This window comes from Bombina bombina, chromosome 1, assembly GCF_027579735.1.
Source record: "Bombina bombina isolate aBomBom1 chromosome 1, aBomBom1.pri, whole genome shotgun sequence".
Lineage (NCBI taxonomy): Eukaryota > Metazoa > Chordata > Amphibia > Anura > Bombinatoridae > Bombina > Bombina bombina.
The window spans coordinates 688766720-688787967 of NC_069499.1; the positions used below are offsets into that span (position 1 = coordinate 688766720).

Sequence of the window (21248 nt, forward strand, 5' to 3'; positions counted from 1 at the left end):
TATCTGTATATCAATTGGCAGTGCAGCCCTACAATATGCATTTTCGGATCACTACTGAGCCGTTTTATTGGTGCGCTTCCAGCAGTCATAATCTGAGATTAGAGGGGGGAAGGGCAAGAGGTGATCTGTTCTGTTGGTTTTATTGTATGGTGTCTGCGGCAAGAACAAGCTGAGCCTTTACAAGAAATATCCACTCTATACAGGAAGTCTTGCAGATTTGCTATTTTGTAAATTACACACAACGTTCTTTTGCCAAGATAAATGCCAAAAATTAGCACACAAGTAACAAGATACTTCATTTTAACGTTATTTAATAGGTAATACTGTTTTGCATTCAATTTATTTCGCAGATATATTACTATGAGGTTCACGATAAACTGCAGTGAGCACATTTCACCAATACGAGTCCGTATGTAAAGGCGCATTACAGATCCTTAGCAAAGCAGTCGCCTAGCAACGCCCTCCATCACCCTACGTCATTACACACCCTCTCCACCACCTACAACACTCGCGCATCCCTTGCGCGCATTCCATTCCCGGTCTAATGTTCCAGCCTCTGCACCCCTCAGCCAATCAGAGCCAGTTAAATTCTGGGTCCGCCCCCAAGCTGTGCTGTATAAAGCCCGGCCATTTCATCGGCCCTCTCTCCAGCCCTCAGAAGCTAAGCGCTGCTGTCTAGAACCGGCTTCAACTTACCATCTTACAATCATGTCCGAAGCAGCTATCTCCTTCGCCAAGGACTTTTTGGCCGGTGGCGTGGCCGCAGCTATCTCTAAGACCGCTGTAGCACCTATTGAAAGAGTCAAGCTTCTGCTGCAAGTAAGCAAGGGCGGGATGAATAGTTTGGGCACAATGGCTTCAGCAAGCATACTTGTTAATTTTAAGTTAAATATCAGATGCTTAATGTATTCTCTACCGGAGATGGATGTAACGTATTGTTACGCAGTGCGTTCTAGCAATCTCTGGCATTTGATTGGGGTTAAAAACGATTTGATTTGCGGATATGATTTCCTGTTAATTCGGTGCTTAATTTCCTTGCGCTTGTAACTGACGTTAAGCTGATGGTGTAGGCCTCGTTAATTCTTTATTGCCCGTGTGTTTTCTGTGATGGTTCATATTGAAAACTAGTCTATAAAGGGCTCTATCAGCATCGTTATTGCATATAATACCTGAGGGGAAGGTAAAGACGCTCAGTTATTAGTTTATTTCCCTGACCCCGGCCAAGGTCGCTACAAGGAGACCGGTAACCATTAGCCACGTAATGTTTTGTGACTCAAGTAAATCTGCGTGTGACTTCGGTGACCTGCATTACACGAGTGACTATATCCTGTGCCCTATGTAGGACAGAAGGATGTAACGTCCTTTGTCCTTTTAAAAGCGCGCCATAGCTAAGGCCTTGTACTTCTCTAGCTTCCGCCAGTGACTTGTCCATACAGTTGTGTAATGTCTCCCCCTCCCTTTAACACGCGTGTGTTTAGTCGGCACAATGAATGAGGATCTTAATTTTTTTTTTTTTTTTAGCCGATCTCTTAATGGGCAGGGCTTAGAGCCGGAAACTGCTTCACACTACGTAGGAAACTCGTGGATTTCCGCTTCATTTATCATCCACCCTATAATAGAATTACATTAAATTTACTGCATTTTTGTCTATGGTCGCGCTTAAATGGACATGAAACAATTTTTTTTTTTTAGGATTCAGGGCATGCAATTTTAACTACCTTTCAAATGTGTTGCTAATTTTTTTTATTCTTTGTGGAAAGTATACATAGGTAGGCTCAGAAGCTGCTTATTGGTGGCTGTACATATATGCCTCTTACCGTTCGCATTACTGCTCCTTTAACAAGGCTTACAAAGAGAATACAGCTGATTATAGAAGTACATTGGAAAGATGTCTTTAATTTGTTTAATCTCTGTATCATGAGAAGAAAATTTGTTTTGTGTCAATTTAAACTTAGGACAGGGGTCAAAACCTGGCACCCCAGATGTTTTGGAACTACATTTCCCAGGAGACTGAGACTCTTTAGGCTGTCTGAGCATCATGGGAAATGTAGTTCCATAACATCTGGGATGCCATTGTTGCTGACCCCTGTCGTAGAGGTTGGGCAAGGTGACTTGGGTTCTAGCTCAACACTTTTCGATCTGTTTGTAATAATTAACTGGTTTTGTATGTGTAATCTTTGTATAAACTATACATTAAAATTGTTACTGTTTTACACTGAAACAATAGTTTGGAATCTTAACAGGATTATAATACATGTATTCATTATGACCTTTCTTTTTTAGGTCCAACATGCAAGCAAACAGATCACAGTAGACAAGCAGTATAAGGGCATTATAGACTGTGTTGTTCGTATCCCCAAAGAACAAGGTTTTCTGTCTTTTTGGCGTGGTAATCTTGCCAATGTGATCAGATATTTCCCAACCCAGGCCCTCAACTTTGCCTTCAAAGACAAATACAAGAAGATCTTCCTGGATAACGTTGACAAGAGGACCCAGTTCTGGCGTTACTTTGCTGGAAACCTGGCATCTGGTGGAGCTGCTGGTGCTACCTCCCTCTGTTTCGTCTACCCTCTTGACTTTGCCAGAACCCGTCTGGCTGCTGATGTTGGAAAGGCTGGAGCTGGGCGAGAATTCAATGGCCTTGGAGACTGCTTAGTCAAGATCTTTAGGTCTGATGGTCTCAAGGGTCTCTACCAAGGTTTCAATGTATCTGTTCAGGGCATCATCATTTACAGAGCAGCATACTTTGGAATCTATGACACAGCTAAAGGTGAGGAAGCTGTTTTTCTACTTTAGCTCTAAAGTATGGGATATGTACTTTTTAGAATATATTTCTAGATAAATTTAGTTTGGCAGGTGCAGCACCTCTGTGTTGCAACTCCTTGGATCAACGTATATGTGCATGAAGTTGAATGCTTTTGCCAGTAAGATCAGGCAAGGCAATGTAGTCTGTGTTTTTTTTTTTTTTAATCTTTCTGATGCCCAGCTTCGACCTAACTTTTACTTTTCTTTTCTGTAGGCATGCTTCCAGACCCAAAGAACACACACATTATCATCAGCTGGATGATTGCTCAATCTGTAACGGCAGTGGCTGGCTTTGCATCCTATCCCTTTGACACTGTTCGTCGTCGTATGATGATGCAGTCGGGAAGGAAAGGAGGTAAGAATTTAAATAGAGTAACAAACGTGTATAATCTGGGCAATACCTCTATCACTGGTTTTCAAACCTGTCCTCAGGCCTCTCTAACAGGCCACATTTTGAAGCTATTTGGTTGATGGCACAGGTGAAGACTATTAGCTGATTAGTAAACATGGTTATTTTACCTGCTCTCATCCAAGGTAATCCAATAAACCTCGACCGTTGGAGGCCTGAGGACAGGTTTGGAAACCAGTGCTCTTTATGCATAGTTAAAGGGACACTGAACCCAAATTTTCTTTCATGATTCAGATAGAAAATTAGAAAGTTTCTTAAAATTGCATGCTCTATTACACTTTCTTCATTCTCATGCTATTTAAAAAGCAAGAATGTAAGCTTAGAAGCCAGCCCACTTTTGGTTCACAACCTGGGTTGTCCTTGCTTATTTGACAACACCAATAAACAAGTGCTTTCCAGGGTCTAAACCAACAATTGGCTGGCTACCTTATTTTTTTTTTTCAATCTAAGATGACAAGAGAGCTATCTGAATCGTGAGACTAAATTTGGGTTTAGTATCCCTTTAAGAACATTATAGAAAGCTACTAGTGTGCTGGTGCGGACTTACAGACCACTCTACAAATTGTTAAATGAATTGGCTAGTTTTTTTTTTTTTCCTCTAAGTATAGTTAACCTATACATTACTAGCTTCAGATAACCTTATTAACAAACACAAACTCTGTTTGCAGCGGATATCATGTACTCTGGAACAATTGACTGCTGGAAGAAGATCGCTCGTGATGAGGGCTCCAAGGCTTTCTTCAAGGGGGCCTGGTCCAATGTACTAAGAGGAATGGGCGGTGCTTTTGTGCTAGTGTTGTATGATGAGATGAAGAAATATATCTAAATGTGTCAAGTTTAGATGTCTCCATGACCTGGCATGCTGTATTATATACCATACCCTCAACATCCATGGACTTTTTTGTCAAACACACCTTTATTTATAAAAATACAACTGGTAATACTTTACTGGTTTTAATATTCTGGGAATCAATTCAACTACATCTTGGGGATCAAACCTACTGCACCTCCAACTTAAGATATTAACATTAATCATTCCCTTTGTCTGTTTACTGCCATTGGTGTTTATAATGTAGTTTGGCATTTGCATATACTTCTCTGGCAGTGACTGGACATAACATTATGGGACTCAACGCTCCTTTATTTTTTTTATTTCAGTCATTCATGGTTTTTAAGTATCTTAGGTTTGAGGAAATAAAAAAGAAAATATGGATCTACTTCTGTGTCTTGTCTCTTTTGGTTAATACATTGCTGGTTAATTCATTTGTACAAAGTCTTGTAAATGAGGTATCCTAACGAGTGGTTAGACAGCATGCAATATTTAGTTTCCAAGTTACTACTCTTAACAAAGCTCCTTGGTTCCCATTGTATTATCTGAGGAGATGGGTGAGGTGGCTGGATCACTACATGACAGAAAATAGTGCTGCCGTCTAGTGCTCTTGTAAATGGAATACCAACATTCTTGCAAAGCTACTGCCATATAGTGCTCCAGAGCTTACGTCCCTTTCAACAAAAGTTACTAAGAGCCAAGAAATAGAAATTGCAGGTAGGAAATACTTTACGCTCTCTAATAGGGAAGAAATGTCACAATGCATTCAGTTAAGAGGCAGCCTTCAAGGTCTAAGAAATTAGCATATGAGCCTACCTAGATTTAGCTTTCAACTAAGAATACCAAAAAACAAAATCGATGAAAAAAGTAAATCGGAAACTTGTTTAAAATGGTGTGCCCTATCTGAATCATGAGTCTAGTTTTGACTAGAACTGTCCCTTTAACCAGACTACTTGGGACCAGCAAGGTCGTTTTTTTTAATGTATCTTAAAATGGGACAGTTTGGAGAGGGGATGAAACGGTTAACTTTTTTTGGCAATTACATGTCATACAGATAAGACATGCTACCTAAAAGGTAGCTTTATATCCATTCTTTTGTAAACCTAGTACCATCAGAGACCAACTATATCTCTACTAAGTTAAAATATGCTGTTTGCTGTCTCAAACAGAACATTGTGCCTTACAGGCACAGAAAAATAGATATTTAAAAAAAAAGGCTTGTATTTCAGAATTTTGGCATTCCAAAATTTGGGATTTTTTCATTTTAGAAGTAAATTATAAAATTGCCTCTCTAAATCATGATTTTATATTTAGGGTTTCATGTCACATTTAAAGGGATATGAAACACAATTTTATTTATATATTGTAGAACATGAGATTTTAAACCACTTCCTAATTTACTTTATTTTTTCTTTATATATTTTTTTTTTAAAAAAAAAGCAGGTTCCTGTGCTTAGGAACCAGCCCATTTCTTGAGCACTTTATGGCAGCAGTTTTGCAAGAGCACTCATTAGATAGCAGCACTATTTCCTGCCATGTAGTGCTCCAGATGCCTATTTTCTGTGTGAATCACAAGATACCTTTTTGGGTTCATATACCTTTAAGATATCTACACATTATACATAATTATCAGTGTAATGCCTGCTTATGCTCATTGGTGGAGTGGACCATGCTTTTAGTCTTACAAATTTGCCAATTCAGCATAGAATGATCTTTCTAATTAAAGGCTTTTTATGATAATCTGCAGTACACTAATATCAACTGATACCACAGTAGTACATAAAAGTATCAAATTTGCTTAGTTATGGGCATTTGGTTCACAGATGAAAAAGGCCCAGATAATGTTAACTAGCGCACAGGTGAAATAATTGGCTGATGGGTTTGCTGATTTCATCTCTGCTTTAGGGCCTCAACAGAGGAGTCATTGTTGGTAGCTAATTTTCTTTAGGAATAAAAATCTGTGCACTTAAGGGTCAGATGTAAAAAAAACAATTGCACTACAAGAAATGTAAAAGTTGCAAGATTTTTTGCCGAATGTGATCTGCCAGGGCATTGGTTCAGCTGGACAATAATATGGTACCACATTTTTCCAATATGCAGATCTATTCTGTACATCCTGTGTTAGACAAAAATTGTGACATTGCTAATCACTGAAAAGGTTGAACTGTGTGCTTAATATATCAGGTCTTTTTTTGACAAATTGCTTCACTGAAATTTATCGGATATTAAATTGGTGCTGGGAGTTCTTATACTATAGCTCTGGTGTCATATATTACTCTTTAAAGGGACACTGAACCCAATTTTTTTTCTTTTGTTCTCGCTATCTTTATTTGAAAAAGAAGGCATCTAAGCTAAGAAGCCAGCCAATTTTTGGTTCTGAATTCTGGACAGCACTAGTTTATTGTGGGTGAATTTATCCACTAATCGGCAAGAACAACCCAGGTTTTTCACCAAAAATGGGCCAGCATCTAAACTTACATTCTTGCTTATCAAATAAAGATACCAATAGAATGAAGATAATTAGAAAGTTGCTTAAAATTGCATGTTCTATCTGAATCAAGAAAGGAAAAAATTTGGGTTCAGTGTCCCTTTAAGACAAGAAAAACTATTGTGGAAGGGAAGTAATTTATTAGTCATACTTCATATCTGGGATGGCGTTAGAAACTGGAGAGGCCTATGCCAAGTGTTGAAAGATCAGTTGCTTGATTGCATCTGGTGTTTGACTATCAACATAGCACAGTTATAAATACCAGACATGCCACATAATGCTAAGCTCTGAACAGTAGTATCGGCGCATACCCATGATACATCAGACCAAGTAGTAAATACTGTAAAAAATGATAAACTGGACTGATGTGAAACACAAGAAAAAAGTAATCTGCCAGCTGCTGTGTATATATATATGCAAAAAAATGCAGATTGTAGCATAGTTATATATTTACATTTATCATTTAATATTTACAATTTAACTCATTGTCATACTGAGCTTAGGTTTAGGCAGACATTCTTGCTTGGATTGATTTGCAGGAGATTCTGAAATAAACCTGCCAAGACCTCAGATTCTCCTCTAATCCTAGGCCTGCACCTACCTTTCATGCTGCAGAATGAGGCATGACCTCTACAGCGCAGCCAGTCATCATTCAGATTAAGTTTCTTCTTATTGGCTGAGACTGTACCAACCCAGGAAATAGGATGTTGAGAATAACTCCTTCCTTGCCAAACAAGATATCACCCAAATGCATGTAAATCACTGCAGACAGCTGTAGTGAGACAAGTTGAAGGGAGAAAGGGCAAATGTAAATGTTTTTAAGTGATTTAAAATCTAGCTAACCTTACATTGTACTCCTATGTTTTGTATTGTAGTTAAATAAATTCCATACATTATCTAAAAAAATAAGATTTAATTGTGCTTTAAGGGACACAAAACTAAATTTTCTGTACTGTGTAAAAAAAAATTCAAACAGTCAATATTTTTTGTTTTTTTGAGTGCAACTGCTGAATAAGAAAACCTTTTATGTGGGAGTTGCCACGGTCAGCACAGTGCACTAGATAAAAAATATCGCTATTGAATTAAAACACAACAAAATGATCTAATTCTGGTTACTTTTTATGTTTCCCACATTCTTCTTTCCAAGATACATTTTTGTTTTTTTATGTTTCACTTGAAGGCATGCAAAACTGAACACTTGGTTGCTTGTTTAGTGATGACTGCACATATTAGAGGTTTCTGTGGCACTCAAAATCTGCACATGACGAAAGGAGATGGGAAATGATACTAGAAAGTGACAAATATATAAAGTGAAGGATTTTGTATAATACTATGTGAAAGCATGAAAGTGTAGTATAAAAACCTGATATCCCAGAGAAGCTTTTACAATCGTGTCATGATTTCACAAGCAGTATGTAAATAATTTTAGTGAGAAACCAAAAGCTTGTGAAAAAGTAAAACTTTTTTTATATTTAAATAGAGTGATAGCAAAAATGCTAACAATTCTCTGGTAAATTGAGCAAGTTCTCTGAAACTCCTGGTAGCAAAGGAGTTAATGGCTATCCAAGAAGAAAAAAAGATGGCTAAACTTCCAGGTAACTTCTGCAGGTTTTAGTTAAAGCAGTGTTACTTCAAATGCACAGTGGTTGATAGCATTTTAACACTTTCATGACAGTAGACAAATTAAAATCCCGCGATTGTGCACGCGATCACGAGATTTCAGTTATGGGATCGGGTCAGTGGGGCATCCCTATGACGCTAGGCACGCCCTCCAGACTGTGATCGCCTCGCATCCAGGAAGCGCCGTTGGCTTCAGGACAGACAAAAGCTAGGACGTTCTATTCCGTCCTAACGGCGCTAAAGCCCAACGCGGTTAGGGTAGAATAGAACGCTATAACGGCCTTAAAAGGTTAAATGCCATCAGAATTTTTGTCCAGTAGCACAAGTATTTCATATGTAGTGTAGCAAAACAGTTATGACAACTAGAGCGATAACAATTAACACATTGTCCACTGGCATTTGGGCATAGGAAGCATGTGCCTGCATTTTTCTTTTCTGAGTGCACCAAAAGACAGTGGCAGCATTTGGTGTATGTATGTATGCTGGACCGTTGCAGGTGCACTCTACTTACTCTAATAATTGCACTCACATTCATTTATTACTGGAGTAGTGGCTTCATTCCCTGTTTAAAAAGGAAATTATCCGTGCTAGTTGGTAGGGCTCCCTGACTGTTGGATTGAATGGAATTTTAACTATATATACGGTGTGTGTATATATAGTGCATTATTCTAATCAAATCTATTTTAACAGGTACGGTTATCATTCTGTACAAAGGGCCCCATGTATTAAAAAGCCATCTCTGCATATGGGCAGCAGGTCTGTTTGTCCGCTGGCCCGTATGCAGCATCACACGCCCGCTTAATCACAGAGAGCGGAGCTCTCAGTGATTTCTCTGCGCCACCTCAGAGGTGACGAAGAGTGTATGAAGTAGCGGTCTAATGACCGCTGTTTCTTACAATGCTGAAAGCAGGCTCGCAGCTTAGTACATGGCGCCTATAGTGCGTGTAATATTTTTTACAATGCTTACCGTCCCTTTAATATATTACACTAATTACCAATGGTCACTGATTGTATTTTTCAGTTTACTGGTTTGAAGGTAAAGCTGTAAAATATGTCAGATCAAAATATGTATCCGTAGAACTGATCAGGATTTTTGTACATTTTAGTTGCTCCTTTTTTGTGTGGACAGAGCAGATGTCAGGTTGTGAACACTAAATAGTGTTGCTACTAGTGTTTTCTGCACAAATATCTGTGGTTACACACACACTATCACACATTTCAATATTTGTTTAGAAGTTGATCATAATACTGTCTGAGGAGAGCTGCTCAAATACTTTTTGGAGCATTATATTGTAAAGTATGTGTCTCTCCACCCTACATAGCATTGTGCTTGCATTTTTGTGCCTCAATATAAAGCTTAATATTTCCTCTATGAAACTAAATCATGATTGTTGATCTTTTACAGGTTAGAGAGCATCTGACTTCCTGCTGACCCAGCATAATATGTAAAATGACAAGCCTGTCAAGAGTGTGTTGCACATATTACTTATGGTTGCTTTGTTTGTTGCAGATATAGCTTAGTTCTAAAAAAAAAAGGCTATTCAAAGGTGTGGTTGTGTGTCAGTCTGTTCACTGCCTGTTCCTTTCCCTGAAGCCAAGGCAACGTCATTTGTGCACATTTATTATTAATCACACAGGTGTGTCACATTGAAAGACATGCTCACTGCACCAATGAAAATAGTATCAAGGAGTGACTCACTTGCCTCATCCACAAGGTCAAACCAAGATTTGATTAGATTTTTAGTCAGCTAGTATGATGATACCTTCACTGTGAATATATATGGACAGCTCTTTGCATTTTCTGCAGACGTTTAAACTCTTGCTGCAACAGGATTGGAGGTGCTGGACCTGTTCTTCAGGTAGCCTCTAGCTAGATGCAGGTTTAAACCAGATGCTCAGCTGGGCTGCTTACCCTTCAGGAGAGCTCAGAGGACGCTGTCTGCTTTGGATAAGGCATCCCTGAACCTCCGAGTTCACTGTATATGGCTTTAGCATGATGTTTTTAAACAATCAATTTAAAGGGATATGAAACCCAAAAATGTTTCTTTTGTAATTCAGACAGAGCATGCAATTTTACAAAAAGTCTCCAGTTTACTTCTATTATCAAATTTGCTTAGTCCCCATGATATTCTGTGTAGGAGATATACCTAGGTAGGCATCGCAAATGCATTGCATTTGTAATGTATAAAACATATCTATCTGTATACCATTGATGACCTCTGTATTAACACATTTTCAATAATGGGGTCAAATGATTTAAACACAAATATATAGGTGGCATAAATGCTTATTAAAATGTGTGCACTGGGGGCGTGTCCAAGTAGCGGCTCCGTGCAGTCGCATGTTTCATGAGCTCCGGGTGAGATGTCATTAATCCGCCGATTATTGCTCAGATTATACAGCTAATACATATAAAAGAGTGAATTATCAACTATAGCCTGCTGTGCTTATGACCCTTGGGCTGAAACTGGATAAAAGAGGCCTGCAGCGGCGGCTAATCTCGCAGGCAGCGTTCCCCCCCCCGGATCTCCGGGGTAATTGGCTGGAGCTGATCGTCTATCACAGGAAAAGTTTTGCATTAGACTTTGCACAGCCTTTACTATCTCACAAAAGAAAACGAACAGCAACATAAGTTATAAGGGTGTTAATGAGAACCTAGCTACAAAAGAACACCGCAATGGAGACCGGAGAGTTTACTGACATAACAGACAATCGCTTTGCCAAACTTGAAGCTATGTTGCTGGCACTAATTGAAAAAGCACCCTCAGAGCGTGACTTGCAACTCCTTATTAGCAGAGTGAAGGGGTCAGATTGTACAGCACTACCGGACCAGCCAGCTATACCAAAAGAGGCTGACATGGCTTTGCATTGTGATGAGCCCGACCTAGACCATACATCCATACAAAGAAAACCTGCACTCCTTTACACTAAGATGACTTCGACGAGCGCACATCAGCTAATCACCACCAAATATGCGATGCCTGCTACTGATCTGGAGATGGGGCATGGAAATGTGCCCCAATGGCGGTGGCTGGAGCCCCCGCGGCGGGAAAAATTTGCAGGCAACACCAAAATGGAGTCTAACCCACGCGACTGTCAGCGGGCAACCTTTGGCATCTCTAAGATGAAGGATAGCAGGTATGAGTGGGGAAGTAGCTTTTACAAGCGGCAGAAGCAGCAATTCGCAGAAACTGTGGACTCAAAATTATTCAACCATCTGCTTCAACTACAACATCTGAGCAACGCCACAGACACTGCATTTTATGAAGGAGTACTAATTATGGAGACGGACATTATGGCCAACGTACACTCAAAGATGGACATGTGTGATCTCTCGAACATGAACTATTCCAACCAGATGAGAAGATGTGCTGGCAATCTACTGATCAATAGCCTGACAGAATCCAGTGGTACTTTGGCAGCACCGTTACAATTTGAGGGGGGCTAGTTTTCACAAGGGTGCTTGCAGGGCATGGACACGCAATGACTGCTAAACGCTTTAAAATAAGCTCTAACCTAGTTTTGTTCCCAATGTTCATATGTTCCTCTTACGTTTTAACTGTTGTGTGCTGATGTGTATGTTCTTGCCCCAATGGTATGACACGCTTAGATTAGCAGAAACAGAATACTGACTAATTGCATTATAACTCTATAAATATTATGCAATGGGAAGCACTGAAATGTTAACAATATTGTCCTGCATCCCAGATTGCTTTATGAGGGAGTTGGGGGGCCCCCATAGATATTTTAATAATTTCTGAGGGATTGTATGCATGAAATATAGCCATGGCTCCTTGGTGAAAATATGAGGTATGGCTGGGATCACGGCGCGGTCCGCGGCCGGGGCTGCGCCTGGGCTCTCAGCAACAGACACTATACTTGCAAGCAGGGGAGTTATACATTGTTAGTGCATTTTGTGACAGATTCTGAATATTTTTGGGCTAGTTTGAAACGTCACCTGATATATAAAATATAAGTATGGCTAACCAGAAGCAGGCAAAGTAACATAACTGGGGGAATGTAGCAAAAGTTTCCTTGCTGATTATGTACATATCTTAGGTATCTACGAATGCCATCTTAACGTCTAAGTGTGAGTCTAACTAAATGGAGAGGATCAGCTCCGGTTTAGGCATCTACAATTTCAAAACGTGTTATGCTCTGTATTTTACTTCAGATGTCTACTGTTTTGTTTTATGTTGTTTTGTTTCACAGGTATAATATAACCCCTTGGACATTTACAAGACAACAGACAAGGTCCAAAAGTGACCTGTATTAGTGTTATTAGGGGTAGAAAAAGGAGGATTAGCATTATCTCTGTACACCAAATGATTGTTATATGATTGTTTTATTTGCCTTGTACACATTGATTCACTTATTTTTTCCTCAATAAAAAACTAAATTACAAAAAAAAAAAAAAAAAAATGTGTGCACTTTCTTTTCAGTAAGCTAAACACCCTCCATGTTGTGGTTAGTATTAGAAATTGCAAGCTGATCAGAGGAGGATCTCTCATCTGGTTTTCTAGAATGGCTGCAGGGTTGTGTGTGGAAAGGTTTGCAGGAATGTGGATTCATGTCACTATGCAACACCACCTTCCAAGGACACAGTACTATTGACACATCAGCACTAGTAACTATGTCAGTTACTGCACCAGTACTACGACCTTTGGGCCCCGACTCTCATTATTGTGAAGGAATCCTGATTTAACCGCTTCAGCTCTCACAGCAAATTTGTTACTTGCCATAATCATTTACTCCTTCCCCCACAATACTATTTTTATGTACCTGGAGTCTGTATTCTTTTTACATAGCTCAACACTGCACGAAACCAGCAGAAACTGAGCACAATAAAGATCCTGCTGACAAGACAATAATCATTTAGACCCTATAAAGACTTCATTACATTTAACCTAAATAATACCTAACAGGGATCGTCCACTAAATTATTAATCTTCATATTAAACTGTGAATTATTAATTCATAAAATTACTTTAGAAAATATTTTATAAAATGCTAAAACCTCCATGTAGATATAATCTTGTAAATAGTTAAAAAGTATTACATATGTGTAAATAAATAATGTAAAAATACTTTAACCCTTTATAAACAGGCAGCTGTATCAGATCTTCTGTAATGATGTGAATAATTTCTGATGCCTAAATAAGAATGCAATACATTAGCAAGAGCACCTTTTCCTGCCATGTAGTGCCCCAGACATGTGCAAGCTACCTATCTACACGTCTCTTCAACAAATAATGGCATGAGAATGAAGCAAATTTGATAATAGAAGTAATTGGGAACTTTTTTAAAATTGTTTGTTGTGTTTTGTGTCCCTTTAACATTTAATATATACTGCATATATCATATGAAATTTGGTCCAAATGTTAATGTTTTTGTTAATAGATTGCATTGACTTTTTCTCTACTCCATGGCACTGTGACAAAAATGGTTCCCAGACAGTTCCAAATACCAAGGTACTTGCTGATCCAGAGACATTTTGAGGCTGTTGAACTGCTTTGTTGTAGCATCACACACTTGGTTGATTTGGATTTTTTTTTTTAACCTTTTAAGGCTGTTACGACGTTCTATTCAATTGTAACCGTGCCAGGCTTTAGCGCCGTTAGGACAAAATAGAACATCCTAGCCGTTTGTCTGTCCTGAAGCCAACGGCGTTTCCAGGAATGGTTTGCGGTCTGGAGGGTGTGCCTAATGTTATAGGGACTCCCCCCTGACCCGATCCCATCATTGAAATCTCACGATCATGGGATTTCAATTTGTCTACATCAGAACGTTGTTCCGATGTAGACAAACTGACCCAGTCATCATTAAACCCAAAATGAACACAAAGGTATTTATTATAAAGTAGGCAGGGGCATTTCGTCTATTCTCGGAGTCGGATTTATGCTTGTGAAAGATCACCACGCTAAGATATGTGCAAATCTAGCAATTGTCAAGCATAGATGGGCTTTATAGATCTTTGCATTTTTACATATTATGGACACAAAAAGAAAATGAACACTGCTATTTGTCAGTACTAGGAACAATGTAAACCTTTTTTTTTTTTTTTACATATCTGCAATTAAAAATACTGTTTTTGTTTGCTGACTCGTGGGGTAGTGGGCACAGCAGCATCTGATGATTATATTAAACCAATTAAATCTAGTATTGGACTGATTAACATTTACTGTTTTTAATAATTATCCTCGATCTCCCAAATGATATCTCAGACCTTTCTTTATTTGGTGATTCACTTTTCCAGTATACTTTATGATGTAAAAGGCACATCTCTTTCATGTAAAAGGGAGCTAAATACATTGAAATTGGAATATATAATATTTAGTTATGTGTAGCAAAAAACAAAACCGCTTTTCCCACTTATGACAAGCAGCACACAAATCTCATTGCTTCAAGGTCATTCCCAGGAGCTTTCACACCAAATTCCAGGAAGAACAAAAATGTGAGTTTATCAGCTCATAGTAATAGCAATGCATTGTGGGTTGTCTGATGCCATGACTACCTGATCCAAAGTAGTAACTCTCTAACAATGAGCTGTAAACCTGAGGGAAATGATGACACTTAGATAAGGTTAAAGGGATATGAAACCCAACAACTTTCCTTTGTGATTCAGACAGAGCATACAATTTAAAAAATGCTCTTGCAAATGGATAACATTCTTACAAAACAGCTGCCATATATCGCTCAAGAAATGGGCCAGGTCCTAAGCTTATTTCCCCGCTTTTTAACAAAAGATACCAAGAGAACGAAGAAAAATTGATAAAAGAAGTAAATTATAAAGTTGTTTAAAATCGCATGCTCTATATGAATAATAAAAGAAACAATTTGAGTTTCATATCCCTTTAAGGGGCTATGAAACCAAAATTGTTCCTTTCACAATCCAGACAGAGCAAGCGATTTTAAAGGGATATGAAACCCACATTTTTTTTCTTACTTGATATAGAGACATAATCTGATTTTAAGTAACTTTCCAATTTACTTCTGCTATCTAATTTGTTTAGTTCTCTTGGTATCCTTTGTCGAAAAAGTGGTGGCTGCACTTGTATGCCTCATGTTATTGGCTCAATTTTTCTTCCTTCTCTTGGTGTTTTTTGTTGAAAAGCAGGGGGTGTATGTTTAGGAGCCGGCCCATTTCTGGAGCACTATATAGCAGCAGTTTTGCAAGAATGACAGCACTATTTCCTGCAATGTACCTAGGTATCTCTTCAACACAGAATATCAATTGGAAACTTTTTTTAAAACGGTATGCTCTGTCTGAATCCCAAAAGAACATTTTTGGATTTCATATCCCTTTAAGCAGATAGCACACAGCCTAAATTACTTACAGTGGGTGACAATGTATTCAAATGTGAAATATATTTAAAAGGAAATCTTCATAATATATATCAAATTCACTGCATTGTTTTTAAAGCTGTCATTTTGTCCGCATAGCTTTTCATAGTTTTGCAATCCAGGGGCATACATACCAGAAGGACAACCTCAAATGTTTGGCATTTAATGAAACGAATATTGTAATCATTCACTATATTTCTAAGAAAGGCAAACAATGTAGATAATACCCTGCGTGACAGAGTGACCAGTTTAATCGCCAATATTGCATTTATACCTAGCACTTCACACATTATATTTATGTGGTGTAGGATGATAAGAGAGGCTGTGCCAGATAGACAGATTGATGGACAGCGTTTCTTTTTTTTTTTATTTTAAAGTGGAGTAGAGCAGATCAGTGGAAATGGAGTACAGTACTTGCTTTTGACCTTCAGTTATTTACTTTATTTAAAGGGACATAAAAGTGCAAAAAATAAATAAATATATGAATGGCGAAGTTTTTATTATTGGACTGTTGCCTTCAAGGCACTACTGGAACCTAGCTGAACACATCTAGTGAGCCAATGACAAGAAGAATATGTGTGAAGCCACCAATTAACAATAAGCTCCTGAGCCTACCTGGGAATACTTTTTAACAAAGGATATCAAGAGAACAAAGTAAATTTAACAATATAACTAAATTGAAGTCTCCTAAAATTGCATTCTCTGTATGAATCATGGATGTTAAATTTTGACTTTCAAGCCCCTTTAACTAGGCTTACCATAATTTTTAGAGGTAAAACTGGGACCACCTGACGCTGTGGCAGTAGGGGTGGGGTCAGGGGCATGGTCAAGGGGCGTGGTCACGGGGCATGGTGATTGCCGCCCGGAACTAATTTTCCAGTTAGAGATAAATATATCCTAACTTGTAAAAATGCCTTTGAAATAATCAGAATGCTTGTGCAAATGGGTAAACCTTTACAGATACACAGGTCAAACAAACCGATCCCTTCAATACATGACAACACAGTATATCATTTTTCACTTTATCTGAGTAAAGTGGACGTTTATTTCACACGTATGTACCTTAGAGTGTAGAGCTTCAGAACTTTGAGCAACGATGCACAAGTTACTGAACTAGAGTGATAACTGTCGTCTGTATTTTATTTACCGCCCCCACCCCTCTTACTAAAAGTAGTAGCGCATTTACAGATGCATGGGTACAATTAAAGGAGCTACGCAATCAACACAATAGGGGCAGTTTGATGTACCATAGGGGAACAATGGTTAGTTAAGAGCGGCAAAAGCAAACTACTTTGCCAGCTGCATGGTCAAGATGGGTGGGCAAGCGTAGACACCACAGTTACATTGCTAGTAACATTAGTAACCTCAGCAAGGTATTCTTGCCAGCAAGTCTTGCAGCACAGCCGCATCAGAGGCAGACAGAAGACAGCATGGACACACACAGCCCAATGAAATTACATCAGTCACGTCACTGGCGCAGACTGTGCACAGTTAGAATAAAAAAAAAAAACGCTTTGGTATTGCCAGTATTTTACTTATTCCGGCACCGGCTGGGTGGCAACACTACGGCCGGGACAGAATGATCATTCGGGTGGGACACTGGGACATCGCCTCCAAACAGGGACAATCCCAGTCAAATTGGGACGTCTGGTAAGCCTACCTTTAACTCCTTCACAACCAGGACTCAGAGAAAAACCTGCCCAAAATACCGGATCATTTTTAGCAGTTTTGCTATCATTCCATTTAAACAGAAAAATAGCCTTGTTTTTAATTTATTTACCTGTCAAAACTATATATATATATTTTTAAGTAGACAACCCAAGGTATTGATCTAGGCAGATTTTGGTATCTTTCATGACACTCTTTTACCACCAAATGCATTTAAACAAACTTTAGGTTTCTCACTGAAATTATTTACATACTGCTCATGCAATCATGGCACAAATGGTTGTAAAAGCTTCTCTGGGATCCCCTTTGTTCAGAAATAGCAGACATATGTGGCTTTTCCATTGCTTATTGGTAATTAGAAGGCCACTATTTGCAGCTGCGCGTACCACACTTCTTTCATTCCTGGCAGCGAAGGGGTTATGCAGGTAGCTTGTTAATTTTTGCTTTTGTGTAGATATTACCCTCCCACCTGGCACTTCCCATCACCTGATCCCTCCCAAACAGCTCTCTTCCCTCCCTCACCCCCCACTGGTCACCCCCATCTTAGGTACTGGAAGACAGTCTGCCAGTATTTAGATTTAAGGCATTTTTTTAAATGAAATATTTTTATATCAGCTGCAGTGTGGGATCCACCTTTACCCTCCAACCTCCCTGATCCCTCCAAAACAGCTCTCTAACCCACCCCCCTTTAAATCTTGTCCGCCATCTTAGGTATTGGCAGCTGTCTGCCAGTACCTATCAAATGCTTTTTTTTTTCATTATTTTTTAATTTTTTGTAGTGTAGTGGTCCCCCTCCCTCAATCATTAGTTAGGGCCCCCCACATCCCCACCCCACCTTTTTTCTGTAGTGTAGCGCCCCTTTCCTCCCTCTCCCTTTATTTAAAAATGTTTCCATTGTAGGGTCCTCCCACTTCCGCCGCCTCCCTCTGCTTCTGGACCGCCCACCTGCCTCCTGGACCGCCCACCTGCCTCCTGCACATCACGTCACGCCGGCACCAGCAGAAGATCGTTACAGACGGTGACACACACAGTGTCACCGTCTGTAAAGCTCTGGTTCCAAATGCGGGCAGATATACCTGGATCTCAGGAACTCCATCTGTTAAGTTCCTGAAGCTAAGACGCATATATACGTTGTGCGGTACGATAGGCCAAGTATATGTCTTTTTTGGGTGAAGGGGTTAATATATTAAAGGTCTATAATAGTAAAAAAAAATTGCATGCTCTAATTTGTTAGAGCATGTAATTTCAAGACTTTTGGCCCTGCACTACTTTGTATTTAACTCCTGCAGCTTGCCACTCACTGAGACTTAAATGGCCACACACCATTTTTAGAGCATTCCACTCCATTATTATTATGGTGTTTTCCGATAGAGTTGTTAATTTTTAAAGGGACACAAAACCCATTGTTTTCTTTCACAATTCAGACAGAACATATCATTTTAAACAACTTTCCAGTTTACTTCCATGATCAAATTTGCTTCATTCTCTAGGTATCCTTTGTTGAATGAGCTGCAATGCACTACTGGGAGCTAGTTGGACACAATTCAACAGCAGCAGCCCAATGCATGAGAAAACACTTTTTTTTTTTAATAGCAGCTTTTGCATGAACTCTGGACTTTTCTATTTTTACGTTAAGGACACAGCAGCTTATCTTACTCTAACAGGTCTCACTTAAATAAAAAAATCACCTCATTCATGACCTGCAGCTACTTCCTTTTTTCCATCAAAAGCCCTTCCATGGAACCTTAGAAAATCAAGGTTTAAACCATGTGCCACACCTACAGGTAATATAATTCAGATATAAATACATAATACAAAGACACTTAAAGGGACTTGTTACACATATGCAAAATCACTTGAAAGTGATAGAGCATAGCTATAAAAAGCTGAATAGAAAATACCACATTGTATATCTCTATGTTAAAAAGGAAGAGCTATATTACCTCAAACAAAATCTTCATTTTACAAGAGTAAGTGCAGTATTAAAAAAAAATCCAATTAGCATTATCAGTGCTGAGTTCACACTCTGCTTTACTATGATCTAATTGGATTTCACCATAATCTCTTGAGATTTCATAGTGAACTTCTTTAAACTGATAAGGGAAATAAAGAGCCACATGCACGCTCCTTTGCAAGCACTGGGACAAGCATCATAATTGGTTTCTTAAAGGGATACTAAACCCAATTTTCTTTCTTAACAGTGAGATGTGGCTACTGAGGAAATTTTTAAGTAAAATATCTTCTTTTTTAAGTAATATCCCTACTCCGTTCTTTTTGGAGGAACCTGATGCTAAGAAAACTGTAAAGTACTTGGGATTATTCCACTTTGGTTCTTTGCCCTTTTTAAAGTGAGTTTCTTGGAGAAAGATTATGTCTGTTTTAAGTTTAGTAATGTTGCATACAACCATTGAGCATTTTTTGGGTGAATTGAGGCCTTTTACATTTATTGTAAGTAGAGTCAGGTGCTTGTCTTGTTGATAGTGGTCATGGTGTCTTATTTGTAGTGGAATGGAGGTGTGTAAGAGGGGGGAGAAAAAAAGGGATAGAGAAAAGATGAGTGTGGAGGAATGAGGGTGTAAAGGAGCAGAAAAAGAAAGATCGGTTGACGTTTACTGTGTTACAATAGGGAATTTAAATTAGTGTCCTCTTTTTAAAGGTTCACTCACTTCCCGGTGTTAATTTGTTTTGATGCAAATAAGTGCCCTATGTTTAATAGATTTGCCCACTGGGTGAGTACTGCTCTGTGTCTGCAAAATTGGAATTACGTTATTTATAGGATAAAACATAGCAATTCTTGAAAAATTCGGTTGAGGATAGAATCCTCACCATCGTTCAAAGGCAAGTTAACCTTTTTAGTAATTTATGGTATCTAAGAACAGCAATCGGTATTATGATGTCTTATTAACTAATGATATCACTGGTTGATAATCTCCATGTATATGTATAAACAGCATTGCAGAGTCAAACAATTTAAAATTTGGTGCAAGGTAATAACAAACAATCTTCTGCAACAAAAACATTTTTATAAAACTTTCTCGCTAGGTGAGGTATAAACAGTTCAACTATGATAGTTCCTTTAATATATAAAATATACTTATCACGTCTAGGATAAGTGTTCTACAACACAATCCTGTGTCAAAGAGGATAAGGACCGTCTGTATTTGATTTTTATTAATTATAGGATGTATTCTCTTTGGAGGTGAGGCTGCTGTGTTGCAGGCCCGTCGATGGTAGAGTTATTGGGTGGTATAATCTTCACTCCTAGTTGTTCACAGAATTCAGGTAGGTCTTTTAAGGATCTGTATGTCACAGATTTGTATTTTTTCAAGGCAGTGATGCAGACCGGGAATCCCCATCTATATGGGATCTTGTTAGCTCTCAGAATAGTTGTGATGAACCTGAGTTCTCTCAGATTTTGCAAAGTTGCTGGGCTTAGATCTGAGTAGATTTGCAGCTCTAGTCCTGCATGCATGGTATGTTGCATGGAACGAGCACTCTGAATTATCTCTTCTTTATCCCTGAAGTTCAGGAATTGTATTATTATATCCCTTGGGGGTGCTTTCAGTGGTGGCTTGGGCCTGTGGGCTCATTCCATTATTAGGTCTGCAAGTCTGCAACCCCAGGGGGAGTGTCTTTAAAAGTATGGAAGAGGTCTTGCAGGTATCCTGGCAGAGCAGTATATGATACCGACTCTGGAACTCCTCTTATGCAGAGGTTGTTTCTTCTGTTCCTGTTGTCTAAGTCCTCTAATTTGTTTAGTAGAAATTGTATAGCTTCATTGTGCATTTGTGTAGTTTGCTACAAGTCTCATGTAAATTTGTATAGATTTCTGAGTATCCTCCAAGTTTTGTACTTTATGGTTGATTTGTGTAATGTCCTTTTTTAGTTCATCAAAAAGTTGGCGCACCTCTTACATAACTGCTTTGATGTCCTCTTTGGAGGAAAGAGATTTAAGATCCTCTTTTGTAATACTTGAATGGTCCATTGTTGTTTTGGCTCATGAACGTGAGGGGATATTTGGAATCTGCAGAAATTTCTGTGGGTATTTCTGTTGTTTTGAGGTATTGAATCATAGTAGTATTCTT

At 38.7% G+C, this 21248-nt stretch overlaps 1 protein-coding gene across 1 annotated transcript; it reads left to right on the forward strand.

Moving 5' to 3' along the window:
- The first annotated feature begins 632 nt into the window (after positions 1 to 632).
- On the forward strand, positions 633 to 4431 carry SLC25A5 (solute carrier family 25 member 5). The gene is made up of 4 exons (XM_053699183.1): positions 633 to 819; positions 2284 to 2770; positions 3020 to 3160; positions 3883 to 4431. Exons 1-4 carry the CDS (start codon positions 709 to 711, stop codon positions 4038 to 4040), a joined length of 897 nt encoding a protein of 298 aa, XP_053555158.1. The 5' UTR covers positions 633 to 708; the 3' UTR covers positions 4041 to 4431.
- The last annotated feature ends 16817 nt before the right edge of the window (positions 4432 to 21248 follow it).